This window comes from Pteropus medius, unplaced genomic scaffold (assembly GCF_902729225.1).
Source record: "Pteropus medius unplaced genomic scaffold, Ma_sr-lr_union100, whole genome shotgun sequence".
Classification (NCBI taxonomy): Eukaryota; Metazoa; Chordata; class Mammalia; order Chiroptera; family Pteropodidae; genus Pteropus; species Pteropus medius.
In genome coordinates this window covers 1208106-1233891 of record NW_024356248.1, presented here as the reverse complement: position 1 = coordinate 1233891, position 25786 = coordinate 1208106, and the positions used below count along the sequence as shown (strand labels likewise).

At 45.9% G+C, this 25786-nt stretch overlaps 1 protein-coding gene across 1 annotated transcript; it reads right to left on the bottom strand.

Moving 5' to 3' along the window:
- On the bottom strand, positions 1–19579 carry SLC22A6 (solute carrier family 22 member 6). Its single transcript, XM_039860202.1, is given in 12 exon segments — positions 1–71; positions 407–606; positions 3877–3985; positions 4138–4352; positions 8348–8463; positions 8609–8732; positions 9088–9210; positions 9212–9254; positions 10429–10583; positions 12423–12477; positions 12480–12526; positions 19061–19579. Coding segments are annotated over 12 exon segments (1626 nt in total). The 5' UTR covers positions 19429–19579.
- Between the last annotated feature and the right edge of the window lie 6207 nt (positions 19580–25786).

The following is a 25786-nucleotide window of genomic DNA, read 5'->3' as shown; positions in this document are numbered from 1 at the left end:
TCAGGAGGGCTGGAGTGGGACCATCTGCTGCTCCTGCTGCTTCTGTTCCAATTTCTTTTTCCCCCTATGCGGGAAGGGGAAGCAGGGTTTGAGAGTAGAGTTGGGGATTCTTTTTAGGTGTCTATGCTCAGCTGTGTCAGTTTATGTCCAAAGTTCTCATTGTTTTCAAGAGCTGAGGGTCCCAGAAGGGATTCCACAGCCTTTCTGTGAGAACAGGACCCAGGAGACTCAAGAGACCAGAGTCCCGGATTCAGGCCTTGGCTTCGCCAGAGTCCCGCTGAATGACCTTAGGTAAGTCTCTGCTCTCTCCTGGATCTGGCCTTTTTTTTTCAGATGGGGCTGGATCAAGGAGCTGTGAACTGCTTATTGCCCTGAGGGTGGGGAGGGCATGGGAGGGTGCAGCCCATCTTCTCTCCAGGTCCTGAATTGGGCAGTGGCTGGCCCAGGGTCTCTGGCAGGAAGACAGTGAAGGTGCAGGCAGCCACAGGCTCGGCTCCATAGATGAAGAGAGGCAGGGAGGGGGAGAACTCAGTGGCTAGGCCCACCAGCGGGGTTATCATACTGCCTGTGTTGGCCACGGTTGCTGTGAGGCTCACACCCCTCTGCCTGTGGGGAGGAGAAGAACCTTGGTGAGGCCAGTGGGGCCTGCAGGTGCCCTAACTGCCTGCCACCGGTGCTGCCTCTTTGCACACTCCCTACAGTGCCAAATGCTTGCACTTACCTTAGCTAAAAAGGAAACAGAAGCAAATAGTTTCGGAACCAGGAAACCTGAGTTCTAGTCCCTTTTGAACCTGCTGTGTGACTGTGAATAAGTCCCCAACCAACCTCTCCCCAGAGCCCCAGACTATCTATATCCAACTTCCTACTTAACATCTTCATTTGGGTGTCTAAAAGGTCAAATTTTATGTGGTTGAAGAACTCTTCATTTCTACACTCAAGTCTGCTCCTCCCCCAGATTTCCCTATCCCAGTACAGGGCACTTCTAACCACCCAGTTGCTCAAGTTCAAGTATCTGGTAATTATCCTTGATGCCTCCTGTTCCCTTATTTTCTCACATCCAAAATATGAATTTGGATGGTTCTTCCTTCCAAAACACATTTAGAGTCAGTACCCTTTACCCCATCTTCACAACCACTGAGCACCATTTCACGCCACGCCATTTTCATTTCTTGCTATTGCAGTATTGCGGTACTAATACTGCGGTGCTTTGGGACCATTAGTAGCTCTTGACTGGTCTTCCCATTTCTATCGTTGACCCTGGCCCTCTATCCCCTGTTCTATACGAGGAAGCCAAAGTGCTCTTTTAAAACCGTAACTCAGATCATTTCGCACTCTGCTTAAAACCATTGAGTAATGTCTCTAGTAATTGTACTAGAATACAATCCAACCTCCTTGTAAATCCCTACATGATTGGTCCTCCCTGCCTACCTCAGTTCTTATCTTGTGCCTCGTCCATTTGTTTTCTCGATTGGACTTTTGGACTTAACGTCTATCTTTGATTCTTACCGAGGAGACCTCCCTGATGACTCTGAACATCCTGTCTGAAGTAGCAGCTACTCAGTCACTATCTCCTTCACTTTTTTTTTTAACCTCAGGGGCAGAGGGTTGAGTATGATAATCCTCAGTTCATGACCCTTTCTTATTTTTCTTGCAATGCCCCTCCTTCCCCCCTTAATCGTTTCTTCCTCTTTATCACAATTACCCACCACTGACAAGTCAATCAATTGTCAGTGTTAAATGTTGCAAATATCTCCCCCCCACTTTAATCCGTTATCTGTCTTTTAAATTTGTCCATTGTGTCCTTAAATAAGCAGAAGTCCTTTTTGGTATAGTCAGATTGATGTAGTTGCTTTCTCTCTCTCTGCCTCTCTCTCTCTGTCTCTGTCTGTCTGTCTGTTTGTCTGTCTGTCTCTCTCTTCTCTCTCTGACTTCAAGGCTCTCTTGCATTCTGTTTGTTTCTTCTTGTACCAACAAAGCCATAGACATACCATGGCTTTGTTGTATGTCTTAACGAATGGTAGAGTGAGCCTTTTCTCTTTGCTTTTCTGCTTCGAAATTGGCTTAGCAATTGTGATGTTTTTTTTTCTTCCATTTTTTTTCTTAAATTTTAGAGTAAGTTTTTGCAGTTTTTAAACAATAATCTAACTGAAATTCTGATTAGATCTCATCGAATTTCTATAAATTTCTATTAACTTAGGGAGGATGGACATCTTTATAATACACCATTCTGAACGAGAGTGTGGAATGTCCATTTACTAAGATAATCTTCGTGATCTTAAAAGAGTTTCAGAAATTTTCTTCATGGAAGTCTTGGGTGTCCTATGTTAGTTAATTCCCTAATAGGATCTAGCTTTTGGTGTTATTTTGAATAGTATCTTAATATCCAAAGATTTTCTTGATTATTTCTCTAGATCGTTGCTTCTAGGTTATTGCTATTGATATTTTGGTAATTTGATTTCGTATCCATAATCCTTGATGAACTCTCTTATTAATTTTAATTGTTTATTGATTTTATTGGTTTTTCTAGGTAGGTGATAATAATCTCTCCGAAGAATGACATTTTAAACATTTCTCTTTTAAATTTCTTATTTCTTTTTCTTTTCTTGTAGAGCGATAGTGGCCAGGACTCCTGCTACCGTGTTAAACAATTGACTCTAAAGTCAAAGTAGCAATCCCAGAAACTGACCCACGCATTGGAGAAAAACCGCAGAGGAAGCAGACGGCTGGATAAAACATGGACTAGTCAATAAATAGGACGAGGACATCTACTCACTCATATGAGAAATAAATAAAATGCAATCCATATTGCAACCTTAAACGAAAATTAATTTCCGCTGCAGTAGGAAGGATTCCTTAAGACATAAAAAGTGTTAACCAAAAAAGAACTACCAATAAATTTTTCTACTTTGATTTTTTTAGAATTTTGTCCATCTGTTACACTATAAAAAAGGTGAAAGGAGCATTTATAAACCACTTCTGGAAGTCGATTAGAAATAAAAGGACTTCTATTTCCATTAAAATAACAAAATAACACTGAAAATAACCCCCCAAAAAGTATTATTTTTAAATATTCTTAAAAACATCAAAGAGCTGGAATAAGAGTAAGGGAAAATGAGGCCAATTGTCTAAAGGAAACCAGGGACCCAGACAGGTAAGCAGAGCACCTGAGCATCAAAACAAACTCTGTACCTAGTGGGGAAAGTTATGTGTGTTCTCTTTGACTTTAGAGTCAATTGTTTAACACGGTAGCATATCTTTGGTCATTTATTTATCTTTTGATTATTGTTACCAGGGATTTGTTCATTTCATTGATTTTTTTCAAAGATCAACTTTTTGTTTCAATGAAGCTCTCTTTTATATCTTTGTTTCTATTTACTTTATTTCTGGTACTATTTTTTTTTTATCTGTGTTTTTCATTTGGACCAGTTACCTTATATACCAGAGCCATATTCTTAAAAATTACACTTTTTATGGTTTTACAGTGTATTTTGACTTCCGTTAGTATATCTATCTAACTTTCTTCTGGGTAATATTTGCCCGATATACCTTTTTTAATTTACCATTTCCATGTGCTGACATTTTAGGCGGGTCTTTTATAAACTGTATAAACTAGATTGAAAAAATCACCTTGAAATATCTCTGCCTTTTAACCGGTAAGTTAATCCATGTACACTTATTGTGGTGACTGATATATTTGGAGTTGTTGCTACCATCTGACCTTTTGTTCTTCATTTGTCCTAATTTCTGTATGTTTTTGTCCTCTTTTCTTGCCTTGCAAAATAACTGATTGACCTTTGTGCCATTTATGACTGGAAAAATTCTGGTTCTAGGGCCCGATTGTCCCATCCCAGAACCCCTCCCCCATACCCCACTCACCGCATTACTGTGGAGTTTAGCTCCCCTGTATACAGAAGGATGAAATTCAAAGAGCTAGTCAGGCAGCCTTTTCCTAACATGGCCATCGTGATGTGAAGGAATGATTGGTCTGGAAGGAAAGGAAGGTGGTGACAGGGTCTTAGGAAAGACTGGGAGGAGCCTCGGATCTTTCCTACCCTTCTAGGTAGCTGGCTTGAGCCGGGTCGGGGTCTGGATCTGGGAAAGGACCAGGATAGGAGCAGGAATGGGGCATGTGCTCACCCAAGGGTACCATTGTACAGGCCAGAATGCAGATCCCTGAGAGCAGCAAGGAGGCCATCTGGGTGAGCCTGCGGCCCAGTGATCTGATGAGCAGAAAGCCTGGGAAATAAAATAAGGGGTCTACGATGGTGAAGAGCACCTGCATCAGGTAGATGTTGATCCCGAAACTTTACAGACTCATGACTAAACCATAGAAGCTGAACAAGAGTGCAGACCTAGGGCAGAAGCAGAGGGGGTATGCTTTGAGTAATAGCCATGCTACATCTGTCTAGCAGGTGCAGCTGGCAAATTTCTCTCCTATCTATTCTTTCCTTTAGTTCTTACATCAGCCCGGTGAGCTTTTTTTTTTTTTTTTTCTCTTTTGAATATAGATAAGAAAGTCTTCCCTTAATTCTAAAAGGCAATGTTATCTATCATATATTAGACTATATTTTAAAATCATCTAGGAGAAAATAATATTCTTCTACTTTGCAATAGGTCTGTCCCCTCACTCCCGATTCCCTGCTGTAAGAGGCCAGCTTTTGATAAGTGCATGCTTTGATCAATTGATTACACTAAAAAAGGGTGTTTGTGAGAGACCTCACTTTCTAGGGATGCTCAAGGGACAACTGATGAATTCTGAGAAAAAGAGATTTATTCGATGGCAGGAGTTTTGCTTTGCTGTGTGATGTATACAAATTTACAGCCGGAGATGAATTCTTAGGAGGAGATTTTAGATGGTATGTGGAGGGAGGGTCAGGAGAAAGAGAGGGGAAGAATGAATGGCTTTAGCCGACGATGGGTCTGAGAGAGAACAGAAATGCCTTTAAGTTTTTTGACCGTGTGGTATGTGATACGAGCATCTCTTCCATCTCCCCATTGAGTTTTCATAAAATTCACAGTGTTTAGTGGCACTTCGTGGGGCAGTCTTGTTCCTTAGGTTGATAAAGTGCTGAATTTTGCCTCAAGGTTAGTGAAGGGCACCATGAGAAGCTGTCCACAGAAGACAGTCATACATGAGCCACAGTAGAATTAAGAATTAAACAAAATAGTATTGGCACCAGAATAGATAGATAAGTCGCTGAGACCAAATTGTCCAGAAACAGTATGTGATAATGATGGTGTCTCATAGCAACTGGCGGAGGAAGGACTGACCATTCATTTCATGGCTTTGGTATAATTAACTAATCTAGAAAAAAAATAGAATCCGACTTTCTACCTTATGTTCAACTGAATTTCAGGTGGATTATCATAAAATGTAAAAGCCTAAACAAATATAAACATGCTTCAAGAAAATCTAGGTGAATAGTTTTATGGTCAGGAAGAGAGTAACCTAAATGTAATCTGAATTAAAAAAAAATGGGTCGATGGGTTTATACAAAGCAATAAAAGTTCTCTATTTTTAAAGAATGATAAATTTAAAAGACATTTTAAAATGCAAAGAGTATTGATTGTATATGGTAATAAGTAGCTTTAATGTAAAAGAGGGTCAATAAAAAGGAAAAAATGGGAAAGGGATATGAATAGAGAGTTTACAAAAAAAATTGTGAATAGATCAAAATCACATGAAGAAAATGTTCAACTTCCCCCAGAATCAAATAGATGTGAACTGAAAAACAAGATTCTAATTTCTGCTTCTCAGAGTAATAGTACTCAATGTCGATGAGGGTATCTGAAATGCTTTTGTAAAATATTGCTTTACTGAAGAGTAGGTTGGTGTGCAGATAAAGCCGACTCCATTTCAAAACTAAGATCCCTTTGAAACCTTTCCTCTTTCCCCTGAGTGGACTCTGGAATGTGCAGAGGCTGAGGCTTAATCGCAAACTCTGGGGTAAAGTGCCCTCTGTGTTAACTATTTTTTAACTTGCCCTGGTGCCAGAGCCCCTGGGACCTGGCCCTTTGTGCCCCCCCTGCCGACTGCCCCTGCATTCCTTTTCGAGTCCTAGGTCCATTTCTTACAGAGATATAAAACTGGAAGTATGGGCGTGAACGGTGTGGGGATCCATTTTTGTCCTGTTGCCTCCCAGGACTGCGTCTCTGGAATAAGTTCCCTGTTTAAATGCTCTATACGGATAAGCTGGACTTGCCTGCGTGTTCTCTGGCCTCTTGGCTCCTTCGGCATTTAAGGGCTGCTTTGCGTACATGGTCTTTTCAGAAAACAGTTGGCAATATCTGTGAAAAGCCTTACATATTTTCATACCTTTGGCCCAGGAAACACACTTTTAAAGTTAATCCCAAGGGGTGTAAGACAGATGCAAAGGGATACATGCTTATGGATAATTGTGACAGCCTTGCTTATAATTAGGAAGAGCTGGGAAGAACCTATGTGTCCACCACGGGTAATAGTAAAATAAATGACAAAATTATGGACTGCTATGTCATCTTTAAAAATGGAATTCTGATGGCAGTGGGGGAAAATTTATTATAATAACATAGGGAGAAACTGCCAAGAAAGGTGATCTATACAGTAAATGTTCATAAGAGATTCTATGTGTGGTCTTTCCTGTTTGGCAATATTTTGTGTAGGGCATTTTGTTGTTAGAAAGAGAAGACATTCAGTCAGTACAATTGGATAAACATAACCACCTCCGCTAACATCAGTCAGAAAAACCTGGGGAGCAAGATGCTTGGAGACAGTAAATGGTAAAGAGGAAGAGACAGTGCTTCTTAATGTGTGCGTGAGTGTGTGTGTCTGGAAGAGAAGGGAGAAGGGATGAGAAAGAGGTGGAGTTTGGGAGGTCTTTGTGTGGAGGACAGGAATCAAATAGTATACTGCAGGGCTTGAGGAGTGGATGAAAGGAATAAACTTAACCTGTGTGCCCCAGAACTTCTAGAGTCTGCCTGTTATTTTTGCTGCTGCCGTGGGAGTCAGCAGCACAAACAAACTACATGCCTGTGAATTGCTCCGCCTCTCATATCTCTCAGTACCGTTGCATGAAGATAACTTGGATTGGAAACAGGGTGGAGCCTCATTTTTCTGATGCCTTTCAGAAGCTGGCTTGAGTTGCGAGTCACTGTGACAACCTGCTGCCCCTTGCTGCTCATTCCAAAGAGAATGGAGCCCATTTGGAGGGGGGAATCACAAGAATACAGGGTGAGCTCTGTAGGTCTACATTTATTGATATAGAAAGATGTTTATGATACAGTAAGGACAAAAATATCCTACAACTGCAGGAAGAGTATGACTGCATTTTTGTCACTACATGTGGCATAAATTACTGTGTGTTTGTGTGTTTCATATACGTGAAAACAGGAAAAGTCTGGATGATCATATGCCAGTATGTTAATAGTGATAATTTCTGAAATATAGAATTAGGAAATTATAAAACAAAATTTTTGTTTGCTTATCCTTACTGCCTCATTACTTTGTAAATATGGATTACCATTAAGTTTTCCTTCAGAGGTATTATGGAAATATGCAAATCAATGAGACCATGGCTGTACCTTTATCAGCTGCAAATGACTCCATTGCCAGGGACACATCACACAACATTTGGGAAGACATTGTGGCATACCGGCTCCAGGGTGGTCCCTGCTAGCAGACTCACTCTAGACACTCTCTGTGCTGGCATGATGAAGGAAGCAGGCATGCTGGGGGCGGGGGCGTGTGAGGCGCTGAGGGCAATCTCTGGAAGCAGAGGACAACCTCCAGCCAACAACCAACAAGAACCCATAGCCCTTTGTCCTAGGAGTTCAGGCAACAGCCTGGGTGAACTTAGAAATGGATTCTTCTTAAGGCAAGCCTTCAAATGTCTGACATTGGTTTCAGGGTTGCGAGGCTCTAAGTGGAAGACTCAGGTGAGCTCTGCCCAAACGTCTGACCACAGAAACTGTGAGATAATAAGTGCTAAATATGTGGTAATTGGTTGTAGGGCAATAGAAGAATACAGACATCTTTGGGGGAATGTGAGTGCCTATGACACATATATGAGCTTTTAGGGCCAGAAGTTCAGGGCTCCTGGGGGTAACTGTTTTTTACTCCCCCAGAGTCAGCTGGGCCACTTGGCTGAGCTCAGAGCTCTTGGGAGGGCAAGGAAGATGGCACTTTGAGGGACAGCTGAGCTTTCCCTAGAGAGATGGGGACCCTTTGAGCCTCCAGAGTGCCTGTGCTCTTTGCTGCTTGCTGTGGGGCCTCCCTCAGCCTCTCACCTTCTCAGCCTGTCCTGTTTTCTCAGTCTGCTTATCCGTCCACCAGTTTGTCTGTGTCATGCCTGAGTGAAGATGGACCTACCACAGTGGCATGAGGCACAGGAAGAGGCGGGGAACAGCAGGGAAGCGCAGCATCTGTAACATTGAAGCCCGGGCCAGGCCCACGGTCAGGTTCTTCTGCAGACTCATCTGGAGCAGCTGCTCGAATAGATGGGGCTCAAGGCCTGGGCTTTCCTAGGGACCCCTCCTCCCAACCCTGCCCTGGGAAGCACAGGTTTCAGGGGTGAGGGTGGGGGCAGGCAGAGCACTGGTGGGGTGTCACACAAGATTCTGGGGTTCTCACCTCCATACTCAGCTTGGTTCCCTCTTCCTGCTTCCCACTGATCTGGGCCACTCTCTGGAGGGCCTTTAGGGTGAGGTCCAGCCTCCTCGAAGAGAGGTACCAGAGGACAGACTCAGCAAAGAACCTGTGGGTGGGAGGCGGGGGTGGAGATGACTTCAGCCTGGATTGATAGAGTTGTGGCTGCCTGAGAAGGGCACGGACTAGAGCAGGAAGTTACCTTGGAGGGTCGAGGAGAATTCTAGGCTGAGAGTTAAGACTCTGGGTTGTACTCTGAGAATTGCCAGCCTTCTTGGGAGACCTGGGACAAATTCTGCCCCTTTCTGGGCCGCCATGTTCCCCCATCTATCTAACTGGGCATTGATTCTTTTTTCTTTGCCCTGCTTTGATCCTTGGAGGGAAGGCAAGGGATGTTCTAGGAGATGCTCTGCTCACCTGTGATTTATTGCGAACCCTCTACCCTACCCTTAGGCCCCACGCACCTGGAGTAGATGAAGAAGACAAAGAAGGGCAGAGAGACCAACAGCTGCAGGTGGCGCCAGTGGGGCACAGGAAAAGCCGTGCCAGCCAGGAATAACTGGCCAACACTGAAGATTAATCCAAAAGAGGCCCAGACATGGCCGGGAATGGATGAGCAGCCACTCCATGCCTGGAGAGAAGAGATGAGCTCAGGTCAGTCAGGGGGGTGTGAGTATGTGTGTACATGGGGGTGGCAGTCACACCAGACTGGAAAGGCTCCTCTCTCGAGCTCAGTCCTGCTCTGCACCTCCAGGCCCCTCAGAGGATACGGCAAGGGTGGTTTGACCACCAGCTAGGTTCACCGTGTGTGTGGAGCAAGAAACAGGCTGGAAGGTTCTGAATTCCCAGGCATGCTCCTCTTTCAGAGTCCCCAACCCCAAATGCATATTTTCTGGCTTCCCTCAAATCTCTTCTGACCTGCCTCCAGACATTCTGCCTGCTTTTCCTTCGACTAATTTTAATTCGACAAACATTTAGGGTTGGCAACTCCATGCCACGCCCTTTGCTTGGCTTGGGAATAGAAACGAGTGAGTCCTGACCTCACACCATTCTGTAACCGCTTTCATTTCTTTCTGTGAGTCATACTTTCTGGCCTTTGGGCCTTGTTCATTCTATTATTTTTGTCTAGAACCCTATCCCAGAACTTTACTTCCTCTCTCTTTCTGCCTCGTTTATCCTTCAGTTCTGAGCTTAGATGTCACTTCCTTTGGGGGAGATTTCCTGGGTCTCCAAGTCCTAATTGAACACCCCACTTCTGAACTCCCACATCACCCAGAATGGCTCTCATCCCAGCCTTTAGCACATTAATTTGTAACACCTTGGCAGTCTCCCCTGCTAGACTGTTAACTCTTTGAGTTCATGAGTACTGTCCACTTGTTCACTTCTGTATTCCCAGTGCAGGATCTGATACACACCGGGTGCCTTTTGTGTTGAATGAATGAATGTTAGATTAAAGGCTCATAGTTTAATTGGCCTTTCTATGCAACTCCAGCCAATCTCTATCAAGTCTTTGCTCCGTTTATTTTTTTAGTGATTCCCAAATATCTGGCATGTATTCCAGTCCCAAATGATCAGAGCCACCAAAGAGGCCATGATCTTAATTTCTACCCGAGGAGAGGCCCTGATAGGTAGGGATCTTAATTGCCTACCCCAGGAGAGGCCCTGATAGGTAGGGATGCTGGCACAGGTAGACTCAGCTTTGTACTCAGGACAGCTGAGGTCTGAATTTGTCAAATCCCCTCATCCATTGAACTCTTGTGATTGGGGAGTCCCCACGAGCCTAGCCCTTCCGGGGCTCCTCTCACTCAATGTCAGGGAGTTGCCATAGAGGTGACTAATAGCCATGCTTGAGAGGAAGCAGCAAGCACGTTAGGATGGGAAGTTGGGTGTGAAGGCAGTGCAAGTCCCCGACACTGCTAACTGCAGGTAGGACCAGATCAGCAGCTTCCGGCAGCCCAGCCTGTGGAAAGAAGAAAAACCTGGGTTTGAAGAGCACATTGCTTCCTCTCTGCTCTGTGTCCCTGGCTGTTTCACGCATGGTGCCCTGGACAATCAACAGATGTTTGCGAGGCTGCTCACATGTGACCTTGAGGTAGGTGCTGAGATAGGAGGTGGAGAATAATAAGGTAAGGGGCTGGCATGCCCGCCCCGTCCCCCCCACCCCCATTAGGCAGAGCCTTGGGTTGACGCTGTCCAGGGTCCTGACACATCAGCACAGTTCCGTGGAGGGGCCCAGACCCTCTCATCAGAATCACAGGGGTGTGTTGAAACAACTTAGATGCCTGAGCCCCACTCAAGACCTGTTGACTATCAGGAAGGTAATCTAGAAACACTTTTAACAAGCTCCTGAAGTTTAGGACCTGCTGCTCTGATTCTTTGACTGTTGGTTGATGGTGACTCCTGTCAGACCTCTCCTAGGAGACAGCCTTTTGTGATTTTTTTCATTGAGGCATAAATGACATATGACATGATATAAGTTTCTTATAACATTATATAATGATTCGATCATTGTATATATTGCCAAATAATCACCACAATAAGTTTCCTTGACATCTGTCACCATACATAGTTTCTAAATTTTTTTCTTGTGATGAGACCTTTTAAGATCTACTCTGTTAACAATTTTCAAATATGCAGTACAGTATTAATAACTGTAGTCACCCTGCTGTGCATCACATCCAATAACTTATTTGTCTTATAACTAGTAGTTTGCTCCTTCTGACCCCCTTTGCCCATTTTGCCCACTTCCTTCCCCCGCCTCAAGCAACCACCTCTCTGTGCTCTGTATCTATGAGTTCAGCTTATGTGATTTTTTTTTAGAGAAAGCTTTGCAATTTATGCTTTTGCAAAATGAGTCTGACTTTGGTTTATATTTTATGAAGAATAAAGCCGATTTCATGTACCTTTGATCTGCTGTGGCATTTATAATATTTGCAAATTTTATTCTCTAGAAAATTGCCATCTATTATCCACCTCGTGATCTGTGTACGGTCTTCAGCCTGCAAGATAATCAAGGCTAAGATAACCAACATGAAGTTCCAGGTACAAATTTAACCTTCACCATAACCCTCTGGGGTTCGGATCACCGCCCCTGTTTAATAGAAGGAAAAACTAGCCTCAGGGAGGTTGCGTAGCTTTCCTGTGGACACACAGTTAGTGGTAGATCTGCAACTTGTTCTTAGCTCTTACAGATTCTTAGGTCTGTGTTTGTTTCTGTGACACTCACATATCACATATAAGGCAGAAGTGGTGAAAAGTGACTTCTTTTAGGATATCAGGAAATCTGGACTCCTGTCCTGCTTTTGCCACTTATTAGTTGTGTGACTGTACTTTTTTTTTTTAAAAAGTAAACATTATTTACTTTTAAAAATTATCAAAGTAATAAATTATCATAAAATTCCAAACAATATAGTAATGGAAAGTGAAAAGTTCTCTTCTTTCCAATCCTCTGCCTCAGAATTAATAATTGATAATTTTTTCTTTTTTTTTTTTTGTAGACAGTTTGAACAAGTTATTTAACACCCTTGAACCTCGGTTTCCTCATTGGTAAAGTGCAGATAATAGTATCGCTCGTGCTGGCTTCACGAGGGTGCTATGAGGAGTAATTGAGATGAAGTGCAGCATGGAAACTACTGATGGACTGTTGCATTTTTCCTATAGACTTTGCAGACGTGATCAGGCTTGTTGGATTAGTCACGTGTCTCTCTCTGGATTCTCAGGAATGCCAGTCTCCCTACCGTGACCAGCCCAGAGGCCCATGCCTTTGCTCCTTGATCTTCCAGCCTCGTCCACCACTGACCTGTGCGTCAAGGTCTCAAATATCAAGCTTCTGACCACCATTCCTGCCACGAAATTAATTGACTCAACTGGGGCAAGTTCTCGTGTGTGCACACGAGGTCCCACCATGAGGAAGGAAGAGCTGGGGTCAGGGAGAGCTCGGCTGGCCCCAGGGAAGCCCCACTCCCTCTCTCCTGGTGGGGCTGAGGGTCTTGATTTGAGACCAGCACACAATGACTACCTCTCTCCTCCTGCCAGAAAATCTTTCTCATAACCTTTTCCTGCTAACAATTGTTCAAGTTATTTCAAAACTGTAAGAGATGGCTTCCGTGGTGCTTGCTCAGATTATGCCCCTTCTCTGAACACTAAATCCTCACAGTTCTTCATGGCTCCTGTTTCTATCCCTCCTTGAGCACAGCTGAAGAAACTTGACTCTGGAGCTGGACTGAGCTAATTGAAGCTTTTAAGTAGAAATTCGGAAACGGGACTCAGAGAAGCAAGATTTGTAAGGATCCCTAAAGTTGGGTAGGGTGGGCAAGCTTTGGAACAATGTAGAAATGGAGCTGAGGAAACATGAGAGAAAGAGTTAGAGATTGAGAGAGAGAGAGAGAGAGAAGAGAGACAGAGAGAGAGACAGAGACAGCGAGAGACAGAGAGACAGAGAGACAAAGAGAGAGGAGGAAGGAGAAGAATGAAGTAAACTAGTCAGAGAGAAGTCGGGTGAGCGCTCAGTCAGTGCCAGAGTAGAGATGGAGATGGAGAGAAGTAGAGATGGAGAGTCCAGTTACCCCAGTTCCCTTCAGTTACTTGATCCCAGTTCCTCATAAGACTGGGCTCAGGTTCTTGACTTTGGGCTCTGTGAAATACCTTGTATCCTTTCATTAACTTTCCATAAGCAAATTTGAGAGGGTTGTGGTTATTTGCAACCTTGAAATAAATAGCAATTGGATAGTACAACTTATAGTTTACATTTTGTTGCTCTTTTTAATTAATATAAGAAAACAAGTCTCGTTTTGAAAGTATTTTCTCTCTAGGAGGTATAAAATAGCTCTATAGCCTGCAGGAGAATCATCTGCTCATGGATGTGCCATTAAGATTAAATTGAAATGATAAGTAAATGTGGCATTTCTTTACAATGAAGAGCTACGTTTTGTATAGTTTTGAGTGGATTTTCAAAGTGTCATTTCTTTTGTTAACAAAAAAAAAAAATGGGAAAGGGGTTGTAATAACCAGGACAATTAGGGAATGCCACCTAAGATGTATGAATACATATCCAAACAAATTCATCTTTCAACTATTTTTTAATATAATTATTTTTGAAGGTAATTATTACTGTGGGACTTCTAATATCCTGTGGATGCACACACATGATGTAAAATTTGAGACGTCATCATTTGAACACTTTTTTCCAAAGAGCAATGGACTTTATTGCTGCTTTATTGAAATAACCGCTCTTCTGAAATTCTGTGTTGTCTGATATAACTTTTATTTGAAAAAGATTCTGGGGCAGTGTCAGATTGGGAATGAATGTTAACTGTACTTTAACGGAAATGTGATGTGAATGGAATATACTCGTAGGGATGTACTTGGGGGACATCGTGGTGAGTGGGTTAAGGAGATTGTAGACGGGAACCGGGCAATGGAAGGATAAGAAGCAAGAAGATGTAGGGAAGAGGTGAGAAGTCAGAGTTGTGCACAGAGAACCAAATCTGTATGCTGTCTAGTGATGAAATCTACATATAGTCCAGATTAGAAATTGATCAATAGATACAGAATACTCGGAAAGAATCTCTCTGTCCTGATCTGCTCTAAGGAGCTTGTCGTCTGCAAAAGCAACAATCGCATGGGGCTCATCCACCATGGGTGTTCTCTTCATGTGCACCCGAAACTCGGAGGATCAAATATTTCTGGGTGCTCCTGGGCCTCTTAGATAGAGAATTAGTTTATTACTAACAGAATCCAAAGTATAGGAATAGGATTTAAGGGAGACTAAGAGAATTTCTGCCTGAGACAGCTCTGCATGGCTAACTTTTTAAAGACCATGGTAAATGACAGATTCCATGAGACTTGCCTCAGGGGAAAGAAAAAGAGAAAAAGAGAAAACAGGACCAGAAAGTAGAGAGGTGAAATGATAACTAATGACCATCTGCAGGATGTGAAGGAAGAGGAGGTTCAGCCTGGGTCATTCATAAAAACCCATGCCCTCCCTGCCCTACGGTCATTGGACCAAGGGATAAACACGTGACCCAAGCCAACCAATCGGTCTTCCCTAGAATTTTTCAAATTCGGAGCTGAGAGATAGAAACCTTTTTTCTTTCTGGTGATGAAGTTATTAGGAGTGAGCCCAGAATGGTCAGTGGCCACCTTATTAAGTATCCTGTAGCATAGTAGACATGTCCAGCATGAAAGAATAGCACAGATGAGAGCCAGCGAAGGTCCCGATGACATCCATGGCCCTGGTTCCCATTGTCTCTAGAGCCAGCTCCATCTCTGCCCATCTCGTGTTTGGTTATGGGAGCCTTTACACACTCTTTTTATGCTCAAATTAATTTGAGTTGAATTACGGCCACTTGGAAACAAGAGTCCTGACTAATGTACAGATGGAAGCTGCTCGTTAGTGCTAAGGATATTTTAATTTGGAAGAAAATAAGGAGAAGAGCTCAGGCAGGGTTTTTATTATAAATAACTCATAGCCAGCTTCTTTTTCTTATTATATTTACTTATTTTTCACTTCTCATTCAGAGCACTGAAGTGTCCCTATGGGATATTGGGCCATTTGGGAGTTCCTTCCAAGGGGTAAGCTGGGACTTGTCTTTCTCGGGTGACCTGTGCCATTGTGACCAGATACAGTCATATGGCCTGGGTGGGATGTCTTCGTTGCGATTCAGCTTGTTGCTTAAGCAGCTCCTGTTAACTCATGAGCCGTTTCATTTACTTTGCAACTCAGAAGGTCCAGCTTCACATTAGGTTGTGCATATAAACTGTCCATTATCCTAATGAAGTGTTTTCTGGTGCAGCCATAGCCTTTGCCATTATTGGCCCAAGGAAGAGGTGTCCTGACTGTGCTTATGAAATAAGTCTTCTAAGCGCCGTGCCCAAGTGTGGTGGTGGGTAATGGTCCCGTCCACAGTGCCTGCTGGAAGAGGATTGGATTATTCATGGCATCTCCATATATCTCAGGGAATGGGCATCTGGGTTTGTCAGTCATTGAGACCAAAAATGCTGAGGAAATTACTATCAAGTCTTCATTTAGAAGGAAATCCAAGGCGTTTGCTTACCCAGATTCTTTGCTCTAAATGGCAAGAAATCTGAGCTTTTGGATTAAACTGCCTGCTGTTTTGAACAGAAGAGCAATAGCTAGGTTGATAGTTCCTGGAGTATTGTCAACCTTGGAAAGCAGAGTGTAAAAATTTTTTTTGACAGCTCATTGTACTTTAATGTGTCATATGCAAGGTATGAGACAATTGCAGCTAACATTGCTATAAATAAAACAGAAATCTGATCAGTCATCAAGGGCTCTTGAGTGAACACCATCTTCATAACCTGTGTGCCTATCTTTGCTTTCGGGATGTAGTTTAATAAGATTATCAGTTTGAAGAATGGTAGTTGCAGCTTCTGTTGCAAATTTCAGGCTCTTAACTTTAACTCTGGTTGGTTCAAACACCCCCATGGGTTTGTTGGCTCGAGGTTTATCATTGACCAGATCAAGACCAATCCATTTTAGATTTTTGCATTCTGGGTTAACTTGAGTCTCATTATGAAAAGCTCTTAACTTAGCAGCCAGATCGGTGGAGTCTTGGGCAGCATTAACTGCCAGTGTATTAGGAATGATAAAGAGAGATCTTGAAAACTCTGCAATAGCAATCTGTACCCGAGGCCCCACGCAGGTTGCGTAGTTTTCGAGGTACATGGAAAGGGCTGCTTCCGAAACAGCACCCCCACCTGGAACCACAGATCTGACTCCAAAACTCTCTTCACCACACAAAGAGCATCATGTAATGAGCGCTCCATCTCATCACACGTGAATTCCTTTGCCCCACGTAAGATAATTGAGGCAAATGTACGAGCCTTAGTGTTTTTGATCAAGATCAGTTCATCATCCCAGATTCTCTCCGGCACCACCTCTTCTGCTTGTCCCAACATCGAAGCTTCAAAAGTTTCTCCGCCTTCTAAATTGGTCAAGGTTGGTACAATAGTTGCTCCAGAAGCTTTAGCAATGCGCTTAAGGTCCCTTTTAAAAAACTCTTCTAACTGCCATAACTCCAGTCTCCACAAAATTCTTCAGACACATGTCATTGATTCTACCAGTGGCTGGAATAACATTGGTGCAGTTGCCAGGATCTTCTAGATTTGCAACTCAGTGATGTCTGATTCTCTCTGTCTAATCTGGTTCACTGCTTCAGGATCTGTAATAACTACCTGTACACCAAGTTTCACTTCTGTCTTCTGCAGGCTGAAGTCAAGGCAAGCAATTTTTGCATTAACTGTTCTCTTGGGCCTGCCTTGGGATCCCACCAGGCAGTTGAGTGCATAGCCATCGATGAGCAGATTCTCCATCTGACTTCTCCCATGAGCCTTCAGAATATTAATGGAAGAGACTGGAGAGCGAGGCTGGCCTCTTACATCTGTGTATTTAATAGGGAATACAGCATCTACTATCATATTAGCAAAGAAATCACCTTTTGTTCCGATCACTGTGGGTGACATCGATGTCTTAGCAGCATTAATCAAGCAATCTCTTCTAAGATCAACTGTTTTAACGATTAGATTTTCACTGATATAACGCACTGCTTCCTTGCAAGCAAGTCGATAGCCACTAATAACCAATGTGGGATGAATTTTCTGTTTGACTCGTTTGCATTTTTTAGACGTTCTCTTGCAGTGATAACCACGGAGGTAGTTCCATCTCCCACTGCTTTGTCGTGCAGGTGGGCTAGCTCACGAAAACTTTAGCTGCAGGATGTTTTCTACCTCCCGTAACTTCAGGACGGTGGCACCATCATCAGTAACGATCACATCACCCACGTCATCCACCAACATTTTATCCAAGCCAATGGGACCAAGAAAACTTTTTATGATATTGGCAATAGAAGCTGAAGCCAAAACGTTCTGGGACCGTGGACAAGTAGTGTCTCAGTTCCTAAGCCCAGCGGCAGTGACGGCAAGTGCCCCACTGCGTCCCAGCCCAGCCGCGGGGTAGGGCGGGCCGGAGTGTCAAATTTTAAGAAAGGAGATGGGGTGGCAGAATTGGAAGGATCAATAACATACAAATTAAGGTGGGTAGATGTGGATGTCTCAGAACTTGGGTTGAGGCTGAAAGTCTCCCCAATTTCGTAGGCATGGGGGGGACGACATATGATACCTGCGTGCCTGGGGGGTAGTATACCATACTTAGTCACCTTTGGCTTTGGGTCTTGGGTCTCTCCGGTGGGAGTATGGTTTAACTTTGATCACTTTCAGACAGATGCTGCATCAGGCAAGTTTGGGGACTATGCTTGACCACAGCCCCTACTCAGAGCATCTCCTTTGCACAGCCCTGACTAAGGGGCAAGGGGCCACATGATCCCACTCTACTGCCCCTTGGCATGGTGACTAGATGAAGTGCGGACACCTGATGCAGTTGTGGGAGTGGGGCCAGGCTCATCAATGTATTGCACTGAGCTGAGAAGAGACTTTTCTAAGAATTCGAATTAAGATACACAGAAACACTGTGGTTGGTGGTAGACCCTAAATCTGAGAAGTAATGGATCAGAGCGGGGACTCGTGGTCACGTGGCAAGGTGAGCACATGGATGAAATGGCTTGAGAAGGAGACAGGAATGGAGCAAGTGTATGGCGATGCCTCTCGTGCTCCACGAGGCCTGGACCCGCTTTGTTTCCTGTCCCTAGATGCTTTGAAACCTCTGTATTCTTGCAGTAACACCCACTTTTCCCATGAGCTGATCCGAGAGAGTTTCTCTTCCTTGAATCAAAAGACCACCGACTAGAACGGATGCTAAGAGCATGATGAATGTGACAGGTACAAAGTGCGGAATTCAGCCGGCGAACTGCTCAGCAGGTCGGGGTGACTCTACAAATGGGTGTGTGTGTGTGTGTTTGTGGGGAAGGGCATTAAATCACGAGAGATGAAAGGAGCCCCACGACCCTGTTCTCTTTCCCATCCTTTTTCCTTGGCTGCTCTCCATCTATTCCCACCAGCTGCTGAGAGCTATTTCTACATGAAATGAGGAAACTGTTTTTGTCTCTAGGACTTGGAGCCCAGAGTCCCCTGTTTAGGAATGTCCACGAGCTACCCACACGCCTCCTTGCTCCCTTCCTCTGTACCACTTCCCTGCCTCCCTCCCCGGTGGAATTGCCCCCCGCACACCCCCTGGGAAACCAAAGGAGAATATTAAACTCCCGTGAGTGTTCCTCTCTGGTAGGAGCAGAAGGGCAGAGAGCAGCTTTCTACAAGGACTTCCGCTTCTCTTCTACCAGGGAGGCCCCCAGTCCGACCACTGTTCTCTCACATTTCGGACAAAGCTCTTCATAGCTCCAAGGTCTTCCCGCATTCTGATCAACACGAATCAGGGTCACGTGGGCTGCATCTGTGTGTGGGGGGATGGTAAGATGGGGATGCAGGAGTTGGAGGGGTGGGGCAGGAGGCCCCAGTAGTCTCACCTCGGTCATGATGGTGGAAGGGAAGGAGCTGTTGTCGCAGATCCGGCCACTGGCGCAGGGCTCTGTGGCCCTCGTGCCGTTGGCTTCTGTGCCGTTGGGAAGGGGCGGTCCCCATTGTGGAGAGGTGAAGCGGAGGCAGGACTCAGGCCTCCCTTGCCTGTCTCGGAGCAGCCAGGCCTCCAGCTCCCCATCCTTGCTGAGGTTGGTGTCTGCAGGCAGGAAGCCATGGCGGGTGGGAACGGCGGCTGTGAAGTTCTGTAGGGTGATTTGGGAAGACATCAGAAGCATGGGGAGGACTATCAGAGTGACCTGGATCTGCTGGAAGCGGCCAAAGCCTCCCAACTGCTGCAGGAGGTCATTGAAGGCCATAAGGCCAGGGCCCGCCGAGCAGCGGGAGGCCGAGGACTGCCGGTCCCCGGACCTCCGTGTGCGTGTCTGTCTGCGTGCTGTCCCCTTGTGGGAGGAGAGGGGCTGCTGCCGCTCCCGCTGCTGCGTTGCTCTTAGAGCTGAATCTGAGTTGGCCCTGGGAGGGAGACGGCAGCCTGGCCGGGCCGCCCTTCCTTGCTTCTCTCTCTCTCTCCTTGTTCTGTTTCTCGCTGTTTCTTGCAGCTTCGTCTCATCTGGTGGGGGCTTCACTTTCAGGCCCGCTATCGCCCTGGCCCCTGTGTGGGCAGTCGTTAATCCTCGGCCTGGAGGGAACAGTTAAAGTGTGACTTGGTAGCAGAAGGATTAACCCTCCAAGCATCTGTGTGTGGGTGGAATTTCTCCAAGTGGGTATAAAGGGCAGGAGAGGGTGACCGCGGTAGGGGTGGCGGGAAGGGGTGGACTGGGTGGGGGCCCCGTCTGGGCATCTGGGGGCAGGGACTTTTTTGTCTTCCTTTTAATGACTGGGTTCTGAGAAGTGTGGTGGCCTCTTGAGGGGCTTCTGTTGTTTTTAGTGGGCAGGATCCTAACCACCTGTCTTTGGGGAGGGTTGTCAGAGAAAATACAGGACACTCAATTAATCTGACTGTCAGAACAAGAAGTAATTTTTTTTCTAGTGTAAAATTACACGGGATGTGCTTACACTAAAAAATTATTCATTGGTCTGCAATTCAAATTTAACTGAGCATCCTGGATTCTTATTTGCTAAAATTGGCAACCCTTGTCTTTGGTCTTCTGGGGACACTTACGTCTTATAGGACCACAGCTTTGTTCAATTGGGAGAAAACTTAGAGGTCGGGCTGCTTTCGAAGGAGTGGGACCTAAGACCCACATCGCACACGATGCAGATGGATTCTTCCGGTGTCTCAGCTTTCTAGCTTACTTGGATGCAAATCCCCCACTTTTTTTATTTTTTATTTTTGCAATCAGCACGAACTTATTTTTAGCCACAACACTAAGACAATCGCTTGATTTCCTCCAACAGTCGGCTCCTGAATTCTCGTCCCTCATGATCAGGGCAGCCCCGAGCTACGATGAGATGAGTTTCTATGGGATCCGATTGTTGGATCATGGGTTGGCTGTGCCAAGAGAGCATTTTACAATGCATGAGGAAGAACTCTTTGGACCCCAAATGTCAGGAGGGCTAAGGCTGAGAAGGGCCACCTTAAAAGATATCTCAGACTTGTTTTGTATAGCGATCCATCCCACATCTGTTTGGCAAAGGGTGTTCCGGTCATACGGATGACTCCAACCGAAACATTTCTGGTATTCCTAAACAGGAAACCGTTTGCAAGGTGAGCACGGGAAGCCGTCCACGTTCCACGTGAGTGCAGCAGCATAGCCTGGGCTCCACGGTGCTGTAGCTCTCTCCCTGCCCAGGCCTGCCCCGGGGGAGCAGCGGGATTGGGATCCCATCTTCCTGTGCCCGGTCAATGCTCTTGTCCACCATACTCTAACTTGATTGTTGGGCTCCCACTTGCCCTCTATGGAGTGCTTCCACTTGGGGTTTCTGGCTGGCCCTCTCTGCAGTCTGGTTCCTATTCACTCCCCCGCCACCTCTCTTCATTCAATGTACTGACATATGTCTGAACCTGGCAGATGACAAGGGCCCCATCGTGGTACAGGAGATACCCCAGGCACTGTACAAGTTAGGCAATGCAAAGGGCCGTGGAGGGAAGGAGACCATCCCAGTGCTTCTGGGCACAGACTCCATGTTATCGTGGAGGAGAAGCAGTTTGATCTCCAGCTTCTCTTTGGAAGGAGTCGAGATGTCCTGTTGTTTTGTGCAGTTCACACAAACTACGCTTCTGTGTGTTAAGCTGGGGGGTGTTGATTGTTTCTTGAGGTCCTGGGATATGCGAAGTCTTAGACTGGTTAAAACCTATTCTAACTTCAAAGCCAAGTCCTTAACTGCTGCGCTAGAGGTGCCGACTGCCTAGCTAAAGAGCTCTTAGAGATCGTCTGGAAGGGAAGAGGGGAGGCCCGCAGAGAGACGCCACCCGGCCTGTCTCCCTCCTTCCCCCCCAGTATTGGTTCTGGGCTGGGATCCAAATGCTTGACAACATTCTCCACGCCAAGGTATATGAAAACCTTGTGGCCTGGGGATGTGAGGACAGCTGGACAAACAGCTTGGGGAGGTCTGAGGCCAGTCTCCTGCCAGGACTTGGTGCCCTTACAGGGGAGTGGGTGGAGTGTTGAGGGCAGCAGGGGGAAAGGTGGGTCCCTCCAAACACTGCTCCCCCCCACCCCCACTTCTGGGTTGGTGCCCAACCCCGCCTTGAAGGAGAGCTCCCTCCCTAGTGCCTGACCAGCTTCCGGCCAGCCTGAGTCTGGGTAAAACTCCGTTGGAGACTCCAGGAACTGAATTGTGGTTGGCTTCTGGGGTCATCTGTTTAGGAAGGGGATTTCCCACCAGCCTCCCAGCTTATGCAGAGTTTCTGAATGGAAATGGTCACATGGCAATTGATTTGTAGAGCCAGGAATTATCTTCTGGGGACAAAGGGGTCAAATCTGGGGATTTCCAACTGGTGAAGAGCCACAGAGCCACATGCCATCAGAGATAAATGCCATCACACAGGTGAAAATGTCTCATTGTGCAGATAAAAAGACCAGGGTTCAGAGTAGGCAAGAGAGTTTCCGTGATCACATAGCAAGTGATTTTAGAACTCGGCCCTCTTGACTGAAGCTCTTTTTCTATTGTGCTAACAGCTATCACATACCCCAGATTTTCTGACACCCGGATTTTGTATGATTTTATTGTTAAATTTTATCATTTTAACACCTTTCAAATAAGTAACTTGCAGATTAAAGAAAACATTCTTGCTTAGAGCACGTGCCCCAAGCGTGAGTTTGAAATGATTGACCTGGAGAGATGTCTGGCAGACTCTGGGTGCCTGCCAGGCGCATAGCGAGATTCTGATCGAGGATGCAAATTGTGTTTTATGACCGTGTGCCTGCGGCCTGGCTAACCTGGCTGACAGATGGTGCAGAAATTATCATTTTTTATTTTTTTCTCCTCTTTAATCCTCCCCTCCGCACTCCCACCCCTGACCTACGGATGTTGCCGTCTTCCCTTAAGAACTGGATCTCTGAAGGTGGGGCACCTCCTCCCACGCAATTACGGTGCACACCTGGGGCCTGTCTCCCCCTGCGCACTCGGGGGGCCTGGCGCACCTGGGGTATGGTCCGTGGCTCCAGCTAGGGCGCGAACCCAGGACCTTTTGCGTGTAAAACAGACGTGCTAACCACTACACTATGGAGCCATCTCTGGTACAAAAGTTAGAAGTCCATCCAAAGACTTCCTTTTAAAGGCTGGACCTAAGGCCAGTAACCAAGGAGGTGGCTCGGCAGGAGGACTCTGCCCAAGCGAGGTGATCCGTATCGAGTGGCAATTCACTGAGCTATTTGGAGGCCCAGCTCAGGTGCAGAGAGAAGGGGTAGAGGAAGCAGGAAGAGCTGGAGTTGGAGGGGAACAAGCAGAGCTGGAGAGAGGGTGGGATCCAGAATGGGGGTTCGGGAATGGCATGTGAAGGGTCAGTACCTCCTGATCAGCATCCTAGTTCACCAGGAGTCCTGATCATGTGACTGGCAAGTGCTTCCCTGGGCATCTTCCCTTGTATTCCCGTGTGTCTTTGCAATAAATATCCTGAAACAACATAGGAATGTCCTGCGAGCCACCCTGAATTCTGGACAGCAGAAGGATGGAGGAGAGTGGGGTGGCTAGTGTTCCTCAATGAGCCCGATTCTTCTCTCTCTAGGTTGAGACCCATTCAAGCTCTGGGAGGCCTTGGTGGCCCCATTGCCAGCTGACCCTAAGCCAAGAGCAATGGGAGTGGGATGGGGAGAAGTCAAGTGCTGGGCATATATGCAGAGCAGGGGGAAGAGAAGGTTAGTGCAATCTAGGAATTGACGGAAGTGGAATGAGCCTGGATTTCAGGGTACAAGATAGAGGGCGTTAAAGACTGAACCCCTTGAAGCAGGTTGGGGCCTGACCACGACAGAGTTTAAACTTCATCCCAATGGGAAGTCACTGAAAGGTTGAAGCAGGAATACGATATGTTCTCTCATTCATGTTTATCAAGCTGTTCTTCAAATATCCAATTAAAGATTTGAGAGTAATTAGGTCTGCGTCTGATAATCAAAGCCTTGGAGTGTGTCTGAGCTGTCCGACGTGGTAGCCACTACTGAGTGCCTGAATTGATATAGTTTGAAATGATACATGCCATTAGGATAAAATACGCATCAGATTTTGAAGACTTGATATAATTTAAAGGCTATAAAATAGCTCATTGATAACTTTTATGTTGATTACATGTGGAAATGGTAATATGTGGATATATGGGGTTAAATGCAATTTATTATTATACATATTATTAAAATAACTTCACTTTTATAACTTTAAAAATAGTGACTAGGCATTTTTAAATGACGTACGTGGCTTACATCATATTTCCACTGGACAGGGCTGGGAAGATTATTAGCAGAAGCGGTCCTAGGCAGGAGTTCTGGGGCATGTCAGCATTTAAGCCATGGTAGAGGAAGAGGAACTGCTTTTGGAATTTTTTGGTTATAAGGAACAAAAATCCTCAAATTTAGCTTAAACAAAAAGAGAGACTTTTTTTGAGGATTCAGGGCTATTTCCCAGAACCAGGGCCAGAAAGTGCCTCCAGGAACGATAAGGATCTGGGACCTGGAATTCACGGGGAATCAGTGCAGATAGTCTCACCAGCTCTGTTCATCTGGGCCCATGTCTCGTTTCCCTTTCTCTGTGTACCTGCTTGGTTCTTCCGCTGTTCTTGGCTTTCTCTGCTCGACTTGCATCTGTGCCAACCCCCTGTCATGCTAACTTGCCTTCCCAGGACAAGGATCGAGAAATGGACTAGAACCCACATGACTCACATCCCAGACCCGACAGACCAAGGTTAATGAGATTCGGACCAGCAGTGCCCAGTTGTCCACTCAGTCATGACCAGAGGTACAGGGTCACGCAACTGTTTAGTTAGCAGATTCTGGGAACGTAGAACTTTGAGGAAACCCCAGAGGAGACTGAGAAGGAGCTGCGAGCATCTCAGAAACCGAGGGAGGAGGGCGTGGCCAATAGAACCCAATCTGCTGAGAGGGCAAGCCAGAAGAGGGATGAAAAGTGACCTATGGATTCAGCACAGGAGTGATGAGTGTCTTTGGCGAGAGCAGTTTCATGGAAGGGGTGGGGGAGCCAGAGTGCAGTGTGGAGATGTATGAGCTTGGAAAGCGGGGGTAGGAGGGCAGGCTGCTCCTCAATGGAGCTGGGATTTGAACAAGAGAGACAGTGTGGTCGCTGGAGGGAGATGCTGCATCCAGGGAGGGGTCGTTTGCTTGTTTGCTTTTTGTTAAGATAGAAGAGGCTCGAGCTTATTTAACTGGTGATGGAAGGAGCCAGGAGAGAGGGACTGGGCAGAGAGCCAAGCAGATAGTGCTGGTGGGCGAGGCTGAAGGCTGGGCCCCGTTGGAGGCCGGGCTTTCTGCTGCGACGGGAGGAAATGTGGGAAACATGGCAGCCGACATCGAAGGTGGTCGGTGTTGGCTGCAGTTTTCTCAGTTAACTAGGAGACAAGGCTGTCTGGTGGGCGCAGGGCTGGGACGTGGATCAGAGACTTGGGGCAAGTAGGACAGGAAGGTCATGACTGCAGGAGCCCCGGCTTCTGTCTGCAGCCACTCTGGGTCTGTCCAGTCATCTGCTCACATGCACACTGGGACCTGTAGATACACACATGATATGCCCAAGCACAGAACCCGCTATGGACTATATCGTATTCCTGCTCACATTCGTATGTTGAAGCCTTAACTTCTAGTGCGATGGTAATTGGAGACGGGGTCTTTGGGAGATAACTGGGGTTAGATGAGGTTGCGAGGGTGGGGCCCTCATGTTGGGCTGAGCGTCCTTATGGAAGAGGCACCAGAGAGATTGCTTCCTTTCTCTTCCCTCCGCGGGAGGATACGGTTAGAAAGCGGTCAGCCGCAAGTCAGGAAGACAGCCCTCACTAGGAAGCGAGTCTGCCAGCACCTTGATCTTGAACTTGCCAGCCTTCAGAACTCTGAGAAAGAAAAGTATGTGGTTTAAGTGGCCCAGTCTGTGGCATGTTATTATGGGAGCTCGAGCAGGCTGATATGTAAGGCTTAGCGTATACGTACCTCAGCAGACTCACACACGCACGCACACGTTCACATCCGCCCAGCTTGCATGTCCCTGTGCGCCCACGCGTGCATGCACGTGCAAGCACAGGCAGACGGCTGTGCAGCTCACACGTCCACACAGCGGCACGAC